At 38.8% G+C, this 17656-nt stretch overlaps 1 protein-coding gene across 1 annotated transcript in view; it reads left to right on the top strand.

The window, feature by feature from the left end:
- The window catches only part of LOC119040711 (translation initiation factor IF-2-like), a 60676-nt gene extending 55481 nt beyond the window's left edge, over window positions 1-5195 (top strand). The window contains exons 2-3 of the mRNA XM_053663965.1: window positions 1807-2651; window positions 3199-5195. Coding sequence (XP_053519940.1) covers window positions 1807-2651; window positions 3199-3322 — 969 coding nt within the window. The 3' untranslated portion in view covers window positions 3323-5195. The remainder of the gene's footprint in view (window positions 1-1806; window positions 2652-3198) is intronic.
- The last annotated feature ends 12461 nt before the right edge of the window (window positions 5196-17656 follow it).

Below are 17656 nucleotides of genomic sequence, written 5' to 3'. Positions count from 1 at the left end.
ACAAAGTAAACAAATTATATTATGACACATGGAAGTATCTTTAAAAATACACACTTGCTATTTCTCTTTGAAAATTAAATACAAATACCTTAAGTGATCCCTGATAAGTGGCTGTAAATTACTTGATTATAAGAATATAAATCTGACCCAACCATTAACAACTTCCATGTGAAACTATGCCTGTTGGTAGTCATAGGTTATGTTAATTAAATTTCTCCTCTAACATCTGCATGAAAGAGAGAAGGAGGGAGAGAGGGAAAGAGAGAAACAGAAAAAGCTGGAAGTATTTCTTTGCTCTAAAATTGAGAAGCAGGAGTTCCATTTACATTTAGTTTGAGGGCAAACTTTCAGACTGAAAAAATATATATATTCATTCAGGAAATATCGATAGACCGCTAGTGGGCAAGTATCATGTTACTTGACTGTAGGAAGGCAAAGAAGAGGAATGACACATTTAAGCCTGCTGTGCACTTGGCACAACACTTACAGGAAACTAATTCTTCGCCATCACTATCTCGTTTGCATTTCACAGCACCTAGATGAGGCAACCAGTCTAGAATACTGTCCTTTCATAACAGAGTTAGTCATTAAGACATTTGCTCAAGATCAATCCAGAGTCCTTTGACAAAACTTAGTCTTGGGGTCCATGTTACCCCTTGAAGCTAATGTGATAAGAAGTAATGAGTATCAATTGTAAAAGCAAAGCGGTAATACAAGCCATTGTTTTCTTAGTTGATTTTTCTATTATTATTATTATTATTATTATTATTATTCATTCTACATACATATCTTTTAAAAAATATAGTCACCAACATAATTTTTGTCATATGTGTACAAAATGTTTAAATTCATTTATTGCCAGAAGAAATAAACTGTATGTGATAGTTATTTGAAATACAAATAAGATTTCATTTTAACATATGCAAATTATGTTAAATTTTCACCAATAACTGTTTTCTTCAAAGTGTAGTCCACTTTCAGTAAAAAGCTCAATAAAGTTTACAAATCTTATATGACCAACAATAAATGAATGATCTTATTCATATCAAATAAACAACTATAGAGTGCCTATCATTTTCAAAGTGCTGTGATCGAGACCTGGAGTCTTTTATAGCCAGTGGTGTAATCAAGTCCTCCCTCTCTCAGGCCCTCTCAGCTATTTCATCCAACCTCTATTTAAAATAGTGTGTGACTGTATTGCAGGAATAAAGTTCACAACAAAAACGACTTGAATACAAAACTTCTATATTTTCATTCATGAATGAAGTAGGAAAGAAAAAACGTTGGCAGTGCCATGACCTCCTGCGTTTTAGAGAATAGAGAACTGTTTTAGATACGTGGTGTTCTAGCAAATGTATTAAGAATACAAATGCTCAGGACGGCGGATGTACCAATCTGAGCACAGCCTACTTAGACACTTGAATGCAGTATTCTAAAAGGAAAGTCTTTAACTCGAACAGTTAATACTGCTACAATGTGTACAGCTTTCCTTCACCCTTGAACTTTCGCAGAGGAGTTTCAGTTCACCTATCAAAGTAATCCAGTATTCCTATTTTCGTCCAGACCCTATATTATAATACAGTAATTTAAGCACCGGAATTCCCTTGATGGACTCTCACTTTGTGACACAGGACTGGCAGACTTGACTTGCTCTGGGCGCCGGGATCCGGGTTCCACCTCGGGCTCTGCGCGGTTTGTTCCAGTGAATCAGGGCGGGGTGTGTTGCCGGAGTCGTCTTTTATTGGCTACACTCCTGGGGACTGGCCGAGCTTTCCAGCACTTGATTGGACGGAACTGCCCCAGTAGGCCGAGACCATTGGAGGCTGCTGGAGGCAGGGGGCGGAGCGGGTTCCCCGGAGTCTTGACCGAACGCGCTCGGTAGCGGAGCTGGGCGCTGGGCGCCGGGCCGGAGCTGGGCGTGCAGACCGCCGAGGAAGGAGGGCGGGAGGGTCCCAGTGCGGAAGGGGTCTCGAAGCGGGAGTAGGTGCGGAGGCTGCTACCTGGCCGTGGCTCCCGTGGGCAGTCCCGGTTTTCCTTCGGCGTTGGCCGCTGGGAACCAGCATCTGTCAACGCTCGCTCCTCCTCTCCCCTCCTCCTTCGGTCGGCCGGCCGGGCTCTGCCAGTGGGGGACGCGGGACCCGGCACGGAGAGCCCTTCAGCTGTCAGGCGAGCGGCGGAGCGACCCACGGAGGCGTTAGACACACAAAGAACGCGGTGAGCGGCGGCAGCGAAAGGGGGCGACAATTTCGGGACAGCAACTCCCGGCCGCACCCGCTCGTGCCTCCGCCGCCGCCGGGGCTGGGTCCGAGGCCGTGGAGACAATGCGGCCGGGCTGAGAGTGTCGGCCCCTACTTGACGGTGCCCCGGTTCGCCCAGCCCCCTCCCGGCCGGCCTGGCCCCTGGCCGGGAAAGGGGCGCCCCCTCGTTCTCGCGGCCGGTGCAGAAGTCGGTCCGCCGGCGCGGAGCCCGACAACTTGCCAGCCGGGAAAAGTTTGCGCCCCCTCCGCGGGGCGGTGCGGCCCGCCCCTGGCGTCCGCGGTCACCGTCGGTGACTTTCTGGACTCGTCGTCAGCCAGGGCGGCGGCGCGGACAGCGGGGACGGCGGGGGAGGGCCGGAGTCCGTCCGAGGGCTCAGGCGCCCGGGGCTGCGGGTGAGTTGGCTTTGGGTGCGATGGGCTTAAATGGTTTGGGGCGCCTGGGTTTGGGGAGAAGGTGTGGAGAGAGCTTTTAGTACTTCTTAGAGCAGGGGGGGAGAACAAATAAAAGTGCGAGAGCTTAAAAGGCGCTGACATGCCGCTGACTCGTGAACCGTATCCGTGGGAACCCTTTAGGAGCTGGGGCCATGGAGGGCCTGTGCGGGAGGGCGGGGGTGGGGGTGGAAAAATTAGAAGGTCGCGCACCATCCCTGCCTGTCACTAAGTGGCTCTGTATGACCTTGGACAAGAGACTTAACTATTTAGATCTCCTCTTGGGTGATACAGGAGGCTAGAGCTACAACAGCTACATACATGTCTTGCCTTTTTAAAAATATACCTCGGTTTGAGATTTCCTTGGGCCTCAGGGTGGTACAGGAGTTGTGAAGCGGTAGGCCAGGATAGATTTACCTGCGCCTGGATTCACCTTTCATTCTACTGAGAAGTAACTTTTAAGGCTAATGTTTTAAAACAGTAACATTTCAAGATTGTTTTTTTTTTCCAGTGAAAAAATAAATTACCCATTACTTGTTTTAAAGACGCTTCTCAAGACTGTCTACGCTGCTGAACCACTTAAAGCTCTCAGGGCTGGGGCTGAGAACAGAAAACCAAGCTTGAGGGTAAAGTGACAGGTACCCTCAAGTGATACCCTAAGCTATCCCTTCGTCCCTTTGGATTCAGTTTAGGGGGAGAATAAGGCTTTTAATAAACAAGGAAGAGAGTACATGGGGCAGGTGTTTTTTTCCCCTGTTGTTTTTATGTATTGCTTCTTTCTACTGAAAACTTTTGCGGGGGCCAGTGGGGGATGGGCTCTAACTTCTGACAAGGAAAAGAAAATGTCACTTATAACCAAAGTTAATCTTAAACTAGTGTAAATATTTCTTACAGGAACAGTAACACATAATGAAAGTACCTCTTGATCTAATTTTAATGAAGGGTTGAAAATAGCTTCTGTGTTTAGTATCACTGACGCCAAGATGGCTCACTTACATAATCTTTGTTGGGGATGTGTTAGTGGTATGTATAATTTTGATGAATTAATTATGTTAAAGCTTTGATCTGGTAATAGTATTGAAATACTGTCATCACAGGTTGTGTTGCAATACAATGGAGTGTTAACGTTTGGTTATTATGATAACCCTCATTTTTTCCACAAAAAGTGAAATCAAACATTTTTTCTAACCACAGTTTTCTCAAATATTAAATATCTACTTGTTGCTACTAAATACAAAAAAAAATTTTTTTGTTCTCTCAATGATGAGTTTCCCCAGTTTTCTCACCATTCATGAGAGTGCCTTCTAGATGTCAGGTCCTTCACTGGCATTTTACCTTCTCATAAGAATTAAGCTTCTTAATAAGCTTCTCATGGAGCCTATAACAACAAAAGTTGATTTTTAAAATATAGATACTCAACAAATATTTGCTGGATAATAATTTAAAATTTTTTTGCCCAACCTTAAAGAGAATTATTATCGTACTTTAGGGGAAAGAAAGAGGGTATCATAAAAGCACTGGGGGGGGGGGAGGTGAGCTTAATTCTAGTATCTAATCTGAAAGTTTATAGCTTAAAATAAGGATTCAGATTTTGAAAGAGACCAAGACAGTTGATAGGGGTTTCTGGGAGAAAGATAGCAATACTGATTTAACATAATACCCTTTATGACCTAGCTTCTTTGAAGAACTAACCTTTGAAAAGGTATATTCCTTAAATAATCAGTAGGTGTTTGCATTGTGATTGAATATATAATTAAATGGCCTAATCATACTGTAATATTTCACTTGAGTGCTGTCTCATTTTTAAACTCATTTTTAAAATAGCGTGAAATAAGCCTTTCATTGCAGTTGTGTGAAGGAAAATGTATCTTTGAAATCAAGTAAATCTGCAGTGAGAAAAATTATCTCCAATCTTATACCAAATATAAAATAAGCATTGGAAATAACATCTTTCCAAGAAGGTCTTCACTCTAGACAAGCACTCTGTGTGAAGAGATCCTATATGGACTGCATCATTCATGAGATATTTTGTTTTTCCCAAGGGACCTCTCTATTGATATCAGGAAAATAAGTCCTCGACGTTTCTAAGCCTGGAAACTTCTGGAAAGCCTAGTGGCTTTATTTAAAAGTGACCACTCAATCCAGAACCTGGCATTAAAATTTGAACATACTTTCTTTGTGGAATGTGTTTCTCTCAGAGCAGGTTCCTGGTTAGACAGCCTCGTGGGGGTTTAATGTCCCTGTGAGTGTGGTTCTTAGACCATTTGTGTCAGAATCTTCTGTAGTACTTGGAAAACTTCAGACTCTTGGGCATCTTTCTATGCTTAGAGAATTAGAATTGCTGTTAGCAGAATCTAAAACCTGTAATCTTAACAAAACTTTCCCAAATTACACTAAAGTTTAAGAAATAATGTTAGAGTTTTCTTGACAGTGTTTAATGACAGCTGTTGCTTTCATTAGTAGCATTAAAAAAGCATCCTGACAAGCCCACTGCTCTGGTCACTTTCCCACCAGCACCAGACACGTTGGTTTTATCTGTTCGTTGGCCTTGTAGCCAGGCACCGTCTCATGAACTATTTCTGCAAGCAAACCAACACACCACCAACAAACAAAGTTAAGGCTGCTTTGGGGTACAAGACCCAAGAGGCCCCTCCTACTATCGGATCCTCTCACCACCACCCCTATCCTGTAAGTGATTTGTGGGAGTGGCAATCCCAGTCACCTCCTTCTTTTCTACTAGGGCTATAAGGTTTCAGGCAAATAATTGGGTATTGATCCCAAGGCCTGACAGAGACCGAGTAAGAAGGCTGAATTTGAAGCTATCCCCTCAACACAGTTCAACACTCACATTTGAATATTTCAGTCCTAAATCAGATAATTTGGTAAACCAGTATGTGCCTAAACCCTGGCCCCTGGCCCTGTATTGTTAAAACTTCCGACTACAAACCCATATAATGGGTCCTGTAATGTCCGTCTCTATGTATAAAATCCCTGACATATAAGTGAGGACTTTCATGTTTATTGAAATAAAAAGGAAGAGTTTAGGAGAGAGATTCAAAGCATAGACTGAGGGGTCCACCACATGTGATTTAAATCCTAGCTTTGCCATTTACTACCCAGGTGACCTTGAGCTGCATCCCTGATCCTCTAAGCTTTCAATCTAACTTGAAAAATGAGGATAACAGTACCTGCCTCATAGGAGTTGTTTTGGTAATTATGTAAGGTTATTAGTTATGTAAGATACAAATTAGTGACAGATAATAACTGTCACTCATTATATACTTTATACTTGTGGCTTTTAATTTATTACAGTAACTTTTAAATTTTTCTTTTTTAGTCCCGGAAAGTCGCTGTAGAGAGGAAGATGACACAGGAGGAGATAAGTAGCTCTGGACGCATGGGAAGGTCATGCCACTAAATAGTAATTGTTGAGCAAAGGGAAAGGGACCAGAGAAGAATGCAGACTTCAGTGCCTGGTAATAACCTGGGCTTCTTCCTGTGCCGCCCGGGCTCCTCTCCCCCTCCTCCCTTTTGTACCACCTTGTTCAGCACTTTATATACTTTTTTGACTCACCCTGAGAGATACTGACTATGTGGTCGGCCTCAAATGATTAATCCTGGTTTTGTATGTTAGTATCAGTAATCCTCAGCTTCGCAGGGGCTTGGAATGAAAGCTTTCTCTTGGGAATCTTAAGTCTTAGAATTATTCAAAGGAAGAGATTTCTATGCCTAACCCCTTAGGAATGCATCCAGAATTCTCAACTCCACATTTGCCTTTTCAGAGAAGTTTATGCCATCAAGATGTGGGGACATGATCAGAGACCCATGCTCCTGACTTTTTAAAATGCTTTTACTTTCTAGAGCTCTTATACTTTTCGCACATCAGCTCACATTTTCCTTATACTAACCCTGTAAAATATGATTAACATTACTAGACCCCTAGGAGGCACCACAAATGTTTCTCTTTTCACACCTCCATTCTGTCTTGCAAATTTATTGCTGTGCTAATCTTTGCTATCTGCACATTAGTTTTCCAAAATAAAAAAATTTTATTTAGTTTATGTTTGTCCCCCAATTAATGAACCTCCTCTGCCTGGCTTATATAGTGATCTTGAAACCAGGCTGTTACATCCTCTGAAAGCTTTCTCTCCATAGTCCATGGAACATGGCCATCTCACTCACTACAATGCTTTAGCCCATACTGCTTCCCTCATTCATAACACCTCCTCTCAAGCCACCCAGATTCTACCCATTCTTCTATTTTTATCTCCTCCTCGAAGCCTTCCTAGGTCATTTATGCCTTAAAACTTCTAATCTTCCTCTGACTTCCAATGGTAGCCACAGCTATTTTGTTCATTCTAATCTGGTCTTAAAGTCCTAATAAAGGGAAAGTATATGATAGATTTGATATAGAGAAAGAGCACTAAGCTAATTAAGTTTTAAAGAGTTGACATCTGTTAAGTAGCTGTGGGAGCTAAGCCAGGTTGCTCTACCTTAGTTCTACATTTCTCAAGCTGTGAATGTGGAGAGGTTTGAGCCAGGTGATATGGATGGTCCCTTCTCATTCTGAGGTTCTAGGACAACTTGGCCTTCCTTAGGTGGGATGGGATGAAGGTTTTTACTGCATTCTTGAGTGAAAAATGCCAGGAATGGGCACTCAGTGCTTTCAAGACTTGGTCTATCCCACAGATTGCTAATGTTAAACTTGCCAATTTTTGAATGCCTTATACCTTTTTTGGTAATTTTTAAAAACACAATCATTCAAGGCAGGTTAGTGGGGGATGTATTAAGTAGTTGGATGATGTATTAGGGACAATAAAGGGTTTTCTTTGTAAATGACTTTTTATGATAGGATAAATAAGGTCAGCTAATTGGATAAACCTTAGTCTTAGCATTTATGATGTAGTTTGCATTTCAACTTCAGTGGATATTGCTATATAATAAGTATATTTTCTTTATAATTATTTTATAACTTAAAAACATTTAAATGATCACAACTCCAGGGTAGATGCTAGAGGGCTTTCTATAGTAATCTGACTCTTGACATGACATGTTGTATGTGCATATATCATGTGCATATTACCCTTGAATTAAGATGGGTACCCCTAAGTTATTATGTGCTATTATACACTGACCGTTCTTAAGAAGAATATGTCTTTAAAGTGTGTTGACATTTAATTGACCTTTGCAAGTTCATTCTGTTAATCATACTCAAAGTGCTAACGCTATGGTTGACTGCTCGGATGTTTTTACATTCAGTCGTGCCTAGCATATAAATTCTTCAGCATAATTGCTACTTATTTAGCCAGAGTTTCCTTTCGTCTCTGCAAATGTGAGTTGTGTTTTATTTTTCTGTCTTTTAAAAAAAATTTGCTTCAGGCTGGATAGTGCAAGAAGTTTGAATTGAAATGTTTTCCTGTCATTAGTTGTATGGGGTGTGGCTTCTTCATATAAGAGCAATGGAAATTTTTTGCTTAGTTAAAGTGTACTTTGCTTCTGGCAGCAGTCAGAACTTTTCAAGGTATAATGCTAAAATTTAAAGAAGCTTAACATTTTGATACTACATATTTTTAACATAAACTTTCACAAATCTTTTGATTATTTTTGTATAGATTAAAACTATCAGTGCTATTCTTTTTATTAAACAAAGATTCAAAGGATCTGTTTTCATCACAAAGTAATTATATTCCTTGAAATGCTGTGAGTGGAATTTTATTATAAATAAGGTATTTGTTTTTAAAAACTCAAATATATTTATTTTTCATAGTTTAACATTTTATTACTATCACCTAGAGGACATTTGCTGAAATGTCAAAAAAATTTCTGAGTATGAAATTTATAAAATCAGTCTATGGAAATAGCTTTTTAATATGGTTAGCTGTCTTACAGATTTCTAAATTAATATTTCTAATTATAGAAAGGTAGCTATACTTTTTGCTGAATATTGATAGAATATTAAAAGCTTGTAATGACTAATTCTGGGTAGTTTCTCTTTGAGACTCCAGACATGGGTTTTTAAAATATTTTTGTCTTAAGGGAAATTTTAAAATAGGAAAGATAAAGTTTAAAATAGAATTTATTTTCATGCAGTACTTTTACACTTTTCAATATGTAGCTCTATATTTGAGATGTATCTTGTTCCCTGTTTATAAGTTTTGATGTCACTATATCATTTTTTCATTCACACATTACAAGCATAACAGATTCTCATTTCATGACACTGACTTTCTCATCATCATCTCTCCTTCCATATTGTCCTACCTTTTCTTCTGCCTTTTTCTGTTCACAATTTTATAAATTACAGCAATCTTTTTCATGCCATTATGGTCCCACCTCCGAAGGAAAATGAGTCCTTTTCCCTTAATCCAAACATTTAAGTTCAAACTCTATCCTTTTTAAGGTTAGACAATGAAGCTTCAAATAATACGTAAATAGTGCAAATGACTTCAATGCTGAATAGTCAGATACAGGATATCCCATACTAAGGGTGAACTATCAGACTTCCATTTTGTAAACTGTGGTTTCAGCAGATAGATTTATTTCTTCCTCGATAATTAAGTATCTCAGGACCAGCTAGAGTAGGTTAAATAAAGAACGTTAAGCTAAAGACTGGTTCCTTGGGTAATCTCTCTTGGTAATTTGACTGGACTGATGATACACGTTTATGAAATTAGTATATTGGCTCTTCTTTTCTGTTTGAAATATGTTTTGCCATCAGAAGTTGCATTCTGTTATTTGGATGTGGATATATTAATTTATTTTCTCTTCATTTTATTTAACTAATTCTTATACCTAATAACTAATTCTTTTAGGCACCAAACACTGTTCTAAATATTTTGCAGGTATTAGTTTATTTAACTCTATAGTTATAGTTATTATTATATAGTTATAGTTATTATCATTTTGCAATTGTGAAAACTAAGACATGGAGTTTTATTTTAGGGTAGCACCTGAAGTTGGGGGAGAGTGGAAAGTATAGGCAGAGTGGATAACATGGTACTGCTAAGGGTCAACAAAAAGATACTGGAGAGTTTTGGGAAAATGGGTCTATGGGTCTATGTGGGAAGGACCAGAAACTCGGCAGGGCCCAGTCTGAACGAGCAACAAGTCTTCTTTCCTCAGTTTGAAGCCTTGGGCCATAGAGGCAAAGGCCTAAAGACCATTGCTGTAGATTTCAGCTGCCTGGGAAGCCTGGCGAGGTAGGCCACACCGGTTCTTTGTGATGCTCACAGGGCTGTATGAACGCCTTACCTCCTAACATTTCTCAGGATTCAAGCTTCTTCTCCCTTAAGGGTTTAGTTTCTCCCTCTCTGCTGGAAGCTTAGACTGCAAATACCAGTAGAGAATATTTTTTCCCAGTTTTAATTTCAGCCCACTTCATCCTTTCTCCTTGCTCTAGTTTGTGTATTACTTTGAAAATATTATTCAGTGGTGTTTATCTTTAGTGTTGCATGAAGTTTAGAGGCTGATGTTAAGCAATGAGATTAAAGGACAGAGCTATCGTTTCTGTTTGGAATGAGGAAGATGAGAGGGAACAGCTAAAAGGAGGAAGTGTCGAGAAAGGAGAGAGACATCATGAAAAAGAAGAGATTATTTAGTGAGGGGGAAAAGGATGATAAAAAATGAAAACATATTTGCCAATTACTTTCACATCCACACCCCCTCCCCAACTTTGCAGTAACAGACAACTTCACTCTCTTTTCCTGACATGAGGTTCACCAGGGAGTTATGCACTGTGGGAGTGGAAAATTTCTCCTTTTGCACTTTGAAACTTGGGTGTGCTGCTTTAAGATGCCACTGGTATCTAAGTAATATTTGTTTATACTGGATATTTTTCTCTGTACCCTTTGTGAACAGGGTTTAGAATACAAACAATACTGTTAGCAGAACTGCAGGCACTTGATGGCTGTGTTTATTTTACTAGTTAAAAAACTTCCAGAATCCTAGGACTTCTGAGTACATTAAAAAATACCACAGGCAATTTTAAGAAGGGCTTTAGAAAGAAAGAAAAAATAGAACAAGGGGACAGTGACCAGAGGGGAGAGGGAAGGGAATTTAAGGGGAAAAAAGGGGAGGGATTTGGAGGAACAAATAGGAAGGACACAGGGATGAGAACTAAGGGGGGTGGAAATGGGAGGGAGTTGGGGGGCACAGGGTGGGGGGGGCTGAAATGGGAGAAATAGACAAAAAACTGTACTTTAAAAATAACTAAATAAAATTAAGAAAAATAAAATGATGGACTTAAACTGAAAAAAAATAAGAAAAAATAAGAAGAAAAATTAGACTGTCAGATTCTGGAATGCTAACCAATGTGTTTAGTTTTTTTGTTTGGTTTTTTAATTAGTGTTTTCACTAAATTAGGGTAGTTCCATCAATTTTTAAAAATTTTTATTGAATTATTGGGTGGCATTGGTTGATAAAGTTATATAGGTTTTAGGTATACGGGTTGATAATACATCATCTGTACATTGTATTGTGTGTTCTCCACCCTAAGTCAAGTCTCCTTCCATAACCATTTGCCTCTTTCCCTCTGGTAATCACCATACTGTTGTCTGTGCCTGTGAGGTTTTTTTTCTTTGTGTAATCCCTACACTTTTTCACCCAGTCCTGCAAGCCACCTCCCTCCAACAGCTGCGAGTCTGTTCTCTGTATCTATTTTGTTTATTTTGTTCATTAGGTCTACGTATAAGTGAAATCATATAGCACTTGTCTTTCTCTAGCTGGCTTATTTCACTTAGCATTATACTCTCTGGGTCCATCCGTGCTGTCACAAAGGTAAAATTTTGTCCTTTTTTTACAGCTGCATAGCAGTGTTCCACTGTTTAAATGTACCACAGCTTTTTTGTCCCCTCATCTACTGATGGGCACTTGGGCTGCAAATCTTGGCTATTGTAAATAACTCCACAGCGAACATAGGGGTGCATGTATTTTTTCGAATTAGTGTTTCAGCTTTCTTTGGCTATAGTCCCAGAAGTGGAATTTCTGGGTCATAAGACAGTTCCATTTTTTAATTTTTTTGAGGCAACTCCACACTGCTTTCCACAGTGGCTGCACCAGTCTGTGTTCCTACCAGCAGTGCACTAAGGTTCCCTTTTCTCCACATTGTTTACCACACTCGTTTGTTGATTTATTGGTGATAACCATTCTGACAGGTGTGAGGTCATCAATTATTTTTTAAGATGGGTTTAAAGTTCTCTTCTTGTATATAAATTCTCTTTTCTTAATAGATAGTTTAGGTAAAATAAAAGTGTGGAACTTTCATCCCATAGAATATAAAACTAAGATGAATTTTTTAGGGAATTGAGGATTTTTTCGGATGCTCCCTAAATCATGTATAATGACTTTTCTTGATCAGATCACTAGTCTGAAAGTATTTTTTACTGATTTATGACTTTATTGGAATAGAATCATTTAAATCATGATGCTTCTAGAACATCCAAAATAATGTGGTCGATTTTACCTTTAAACTTTCTGGTAATTCATTTTAGGGTCCCCTGGAGTCTCTCTCTTTATTCATTCTCTAACACTGTAGAAAGGTACATTATTCAGTAGCATTTATGAAAAATAGTTGTTTTAAATCACAAATGTTGAGCTAATCTAAATGATAAAATATTGATTTGAAGAAATTAATTTATTTTTAATTTGTTATTCATGTTCCAGGTAGAGGGGCCTAGTATTAACAGGTTTCACTGGATCCCCATCAGTAAAACAAAGAGTAAACTGAAGATGTTTTTTCTTGATCATTCTATGGCGATAGCATACTGTCCTACCATTTCAGGAATCACTAATAAATTATCCTTAGGGAATATCAAGGGGGAAGGGAGTTTTCTTCTTTCTCATTGGTTCTTTTTTCATTTATCCATTTTTTTCTCCACTTACCCAGCCTTTCCTACAATCACAGACATTTTTGGTTTCCTGCACTGTTCACCAGATGTTCCCCATTTGTACATCCTAGATTACCACCACACTGAGGTTTCTTCGGCAGAAATAGAATCTGGATCTTTAGAAGCTATGGAAATTATCCCATGCTTTTCAGACTGTTTTTCTTCCCTAGAGGAAAGAGTAGCAAAGCAGTAGTGGGTGGTTTGTCACTGTTGCTTCTGTGGCTGCCCTGTTTGGTTGACCTAAGCTTTTTTACCTCCATTCTAATGCTTAAATCTACAAACGAAATTAGGGCCAGACACACTGTTTCCATCATCAGTTGTCCCTAGTGGTTCAAATTTAGTACAAACCTGCTGTTGAGTACTTATTAATTAAGTGAATATAATATAATGAAATCATAATGTGAGTTTTTTTAGTAACTATTATTTGAAATATGTTTTTTTGTATTGTGAGTTTACACTTATTTTGTTGAAAGTCTGGAAATACCATCACACAAGCAACTAAGCTGCTAATTTCCCGAAAAGGTGTAAGCCAATCATTAACTTGTAAAACTCTGCTGAAAGTGTTTGGTTTTGAGGTGCAGTGGGCTGTTTCAAGTTAAGTTACCCTTTCTCTATACAGAATGATGTAGAGGTCTTGCAACCTGATTTCAAAGTTCAACTCTAAATAAGAATTTTTTATCCCTGTTTTCTGTGTGCTGTGTCACTGCTTGCCATAAGTATAAGGTATATGAGCCTCCTTTGCTACTTAAAACCCAATTTCCATGTCAGATGGTATTGGAGATAATTAAGTTCTATTGAAAGTTTCATAAGCCAGCAACTAACTACTGTGTCCATAAATATACTACCAAAGTATCTTATGGTCCTGCTTTAAAAAAAAGTGTGGGTGTGGGAAGTGATGGTGAATGAAGCAGGATATTTGGTGCTTCTTTGTGTTAAGAAAAAATGCTGTAGTGGGGAATGACTGCATCCATGATTTGTACATGATTAATTTTAAAAAATTCTTCCAACCGTCTCTCACTCCAGTTCCCACCTCCTACCTTATAAATTCAAGCAATTGAAGGAATTAGAGTCATAGGATTTTATAGCTGGAAGGATTTTAAAAAGAATCTGATTAACCCTCTTATTACAGTTGAGGAAATTGATGTCCGGTGAGGTCAAATGAGATCATGTAGCAAGTTTAAAAGCCCAAATGACATTTGTAGTTTATTTCCTTTAGGAAGCACTGTTCTAATTAATATGTCCTAACATGTTCATAATCAGAAGGTAATAAGGAAAAATAACTAACACGTGCATGGTGGTCTCCCATCTCAGTCATTTCTCATAAGAGGTCTGTGAGGTGTAGGTATCATAGTTTCCATTCACAGGGACAATAGGCTCAGTGACAGAGACCTGCTTGTTCCAGGCATCTGTCAAAGGGGCCCAGTGCTCCCTGTCTTTCCACCTTGGCAGAAGCACCAGGACCAGTCCTTAAACCACAGGGTTGGTGATCACATCCTCATACTATAGCTCTGGCTCTAACCATGGACCAATGATTACCTTTTGTCTATTTTGGCACTTTTAAAGGGGGAAAAAAAAAACCTAATTTTTTTAAAGCACTATGAGCCCATAAGTTTTCAAAAGAAAGATGCTGGATAATTATAAGTTGGGTGTATTTTAAGACTCTCTCCTTATGAACATTTTAAAAACTTCAGCCCATATACTTTGAGCACCTACTATGTGTAAGACACATTATGCCCCAGTAAACACAATAGTGTTTGAAACTGAATCATGGCCTTCAGAGTTTATATAATCTTCTCTCTTTTCAAAGATTTATCCAGATAGAGAACTGTCCTTGAGAAATGTCTGGTACTGTCTATACATTACTCTTGAGATATGGTAGATATTAATTCTTATATCTGAAATGGGTCGATCAGTTTTTTCTAAATATTCATATTAAAGTATTCACATTAAAGAAAACTTATAAAATACCAAAAAGGGGGCAAGGAAAAACATGTATTTCTAAATTTTTGACATGATATTGTTTATATCACAGATGCAGGTTTTTCTTGTCTTTTTTTTTTTAACTTGATGGGGTATCTAATGTTCTGTATCACTTCAGAGCTTTGTAACCTGTTTTACTGATTACATAATTCTAGAAGGGCTTGGGTTCTAAGTATGTTACTAATCTGGCTATTTTTCTATGGCAATTACTGATGTTAATTTATACAAAATTATTAATAAAATACTCTAAACTAACCTTGGCTACTACTAAGAAATACTTCCTAATAGTATTTTTTAAGTGAACTAAATGGGAGATTACTTTCAAAATTTTAAGAGCATTCAAAAATCATTTAACTGTCTTAAAATATCCATAGAAATATCAACCATGGATAGCTACCCTAAATTAAAAACAAATATTTTAAATTATGAAATGTTCCTCTAAAATAATTCCTCATTGCTCAGAAGTTACAACACTAATTATGATGAATTTTTACTGTCTCGGGGAATTTAGTAGTTTTAATTTTAAAAAACAAGGACTGTTTAAATTTGGAATTCTGCCATGTCATTGTTATAATTAAATTCTTCTTGAATTTCTAATGTCCCTTTAGAAATGGGACCTTAAATGTTAGCAGAACCGGGAGGGTATTCCTAGGTAAGAGCTGCTCTTTGCGCTCACTCTAACAGAGCAGGAACCCCTAAGGATGGGGGGGAAGAGCTGAGCCAGCAGGTGGTCTGAGGGATGCTGCCTGAGAACTGCTGACAGTTGAGGTGGCTTGAAGGAGGGGAGGGAGAAGGGCAGGAGGAGTGGGATGGAAAATCCCTTATTAGCCTGACGGCTGGGATGCCCTGACCCTCAGGAATCTCCCTCCCTAGTGAGAATGCCAGCCAAAGTCGGAGAGGAGGGTCCCAGACAAATGAGGGAGTATGGTGATAACAACCACAGAACTCTGGTAAGCTTGGAGAGCTCCTCTCTGGGGAACTCTGGCCTCTATTATAAGTCAGTATTCTTTTAAAGGAGATTTTGGAAAATAAATAAAATATATAATGAATGAATGAGTAATTGAGAATTGTTTTGTCACCAAGGGATCTGGATATTTGTTTCCTACTCTTAAAAAGTTTTATTTATTAATATTTGAAATACTTTATGTATTATTTTTAGAGAGAGAGAAGGGAAGGAGAAAGAGAGGGAGAGAAACATTAATGTGTGGTTGCCTCTTGAGCATCCCTAACTGGGGACCTGGCCCACACGACCCAGGCATGTGCCATGACTGGGAATCAAACTGGCGACCCTTTGGTTCACAGGCCTGCTCAATCCACTGAGCTACACCAGCCAGGGTATTTATTAATTTTTATTTTCAATTTATAGTGAAAACCCATTTTTATTGAATGATCATTAACGATATCATATCTATGCAAACCCACACTCTCCCCAATTCCACAAATGATTGGGAAGAGCTTACAAAGGCAGAGCCTCAGAACACCAAAGTGATTCCAACTCTCAAAACTTGGCGTCCTCATCTGTGTGATGATGATGATGACAGACACATGATGACATACCATGGCAGGGATAAAATGAGACCATGTGTACAGGTTGCTTAGCATACAACCAAAATGTTGCATTCAAGTTAAGTCTATAAATTTAAATACACACTGTTTAGCTTATTCTCAACTTATTTCACACTACCATTTTATTAACATTAATTGAAAAATACTAATTTCTAGAATAGATTTTATTCTTTATAATTCTGTAAGCTCTATACTATTGAAGATAATGCTTTTCTTCCTAGAAGGACAGTTTCTTAATCTTCTGTGTGTGCACTATCCATAGGCAAATGTTCCCAGCAAATTCCTATAGTCTATAGCCAGTTTCAAGAGACAAGGACCAGCTATGTCTATATTTCTATTAATTATTTTTTAATAGCAAGGGAAAGTTCATCATCACTGTTTTTAGTAAAAAAAATTAGTGAGAATTAGAAATCTTTGAAGTAGGCTAAAAATATTGTAGACTACCAAATCTAAAGTATAAATAGGAGCCCTTGCTGGTATGGCTTAGTGAATTGAGTACCTGCCCGGGAACCAAAGGGCCACCCTTAGATTCCCAGTCAGGGCACATGCCCAGGTTGCAGGCAGGGTCCTTGGTGGGGAGCGCTCGAGAGGCAACCACTCATTGATGTTTTTCTTTCTCTCTTTTTTTCTCCCTTCCATTATCTCTAAAAGTAAATAAATAAAATATTTTTAAAGTATAAATAGGAGAAGGTGAAGGTTAATTTTAAAGTGCAGAACTTTTTTGTCCATGTATTTTATTTTATTTTCATTTCAGACCAGTTCTATATATGCTTTTTACAGAAGGAAGCAGAAACTACTTGTGTTTCTTGCATTTGGGTGGGTTTCCCTGAATGAAGGGATAGGGGGCCAAATGCCAGCACTATTGACACAGTTTGCCTAGCAGGTTGGCCCCCCCAAAGAAATGGTGGATGGAAGGATGCAGAGCAGAGCCTTGACCTGGGACTCTGCTGATGTGAAACACTCCCATTCCCAGGGTGCCAGTGCAAGCAATTCAGAAGCAGGGAGGTGGAGGTTAGATGTACACACATGAAAAAAGAGGTGGAACCCATAGGGTGAAACATCATTCTCTAGTGGGGTAAGATCACCTTTGCATTTTTGTGGCCAAAGCAGAGACGTAGTGTGAATAAATAAACAAATAATGATCATTTCTACCACATAATAGGTGCCTGAAATCTCACCATTGAAGTAAGAGGCCATTTAAATTCTCTGATATCCCAAAATCCAGAGAATTGTGTATATGAATGGAGGAAGGTAGGGGGAAGCTTGAATGACTGTAATATTTTAAGCCATTCTTAATTATGCAAAGCTTAGGAAAATAACATGATTATAGGGTTGATGATAGGGTTCAAGACTGAATAGTTTAGGATAACTAAGAAAAAATTTAAACTTTTTCTGGGGCGAGTCCTAAACTGCTCCCTCCCAGGAAAAACTAATCCTTCTAACAGTTACAACAGAATAATAGGGAGAAGATTATGAAACCTGACTAGGGTATGACATCCAGAGCCGCACTTCAGGTGGGGAGACTTTTAGGGCCCTCGT

This window comes from Artibeus jamaicensis, unplaced genomic scaffold (assembly GCF_021234435.1).
Source record: "Artibeus jamaicensis isolate MK-2021 breed Jamaican fruit bat unplaced genomic scaffold, CSHL_Jam_final contig_1127, whole genome shotgun sequence".
NCBI classification, from domain to species: domain Eukaryota; kingdom Metazoa; phylum Chordata; class Mammalia; order Chiroptera; family Phyllostomidae; genus Artibeus; species Artibeus jamaicensis.
Note: the sequence above shows the minus strand (reverse complement) of the source record. Positions and strands in the feature narration are given on the sequence as shown.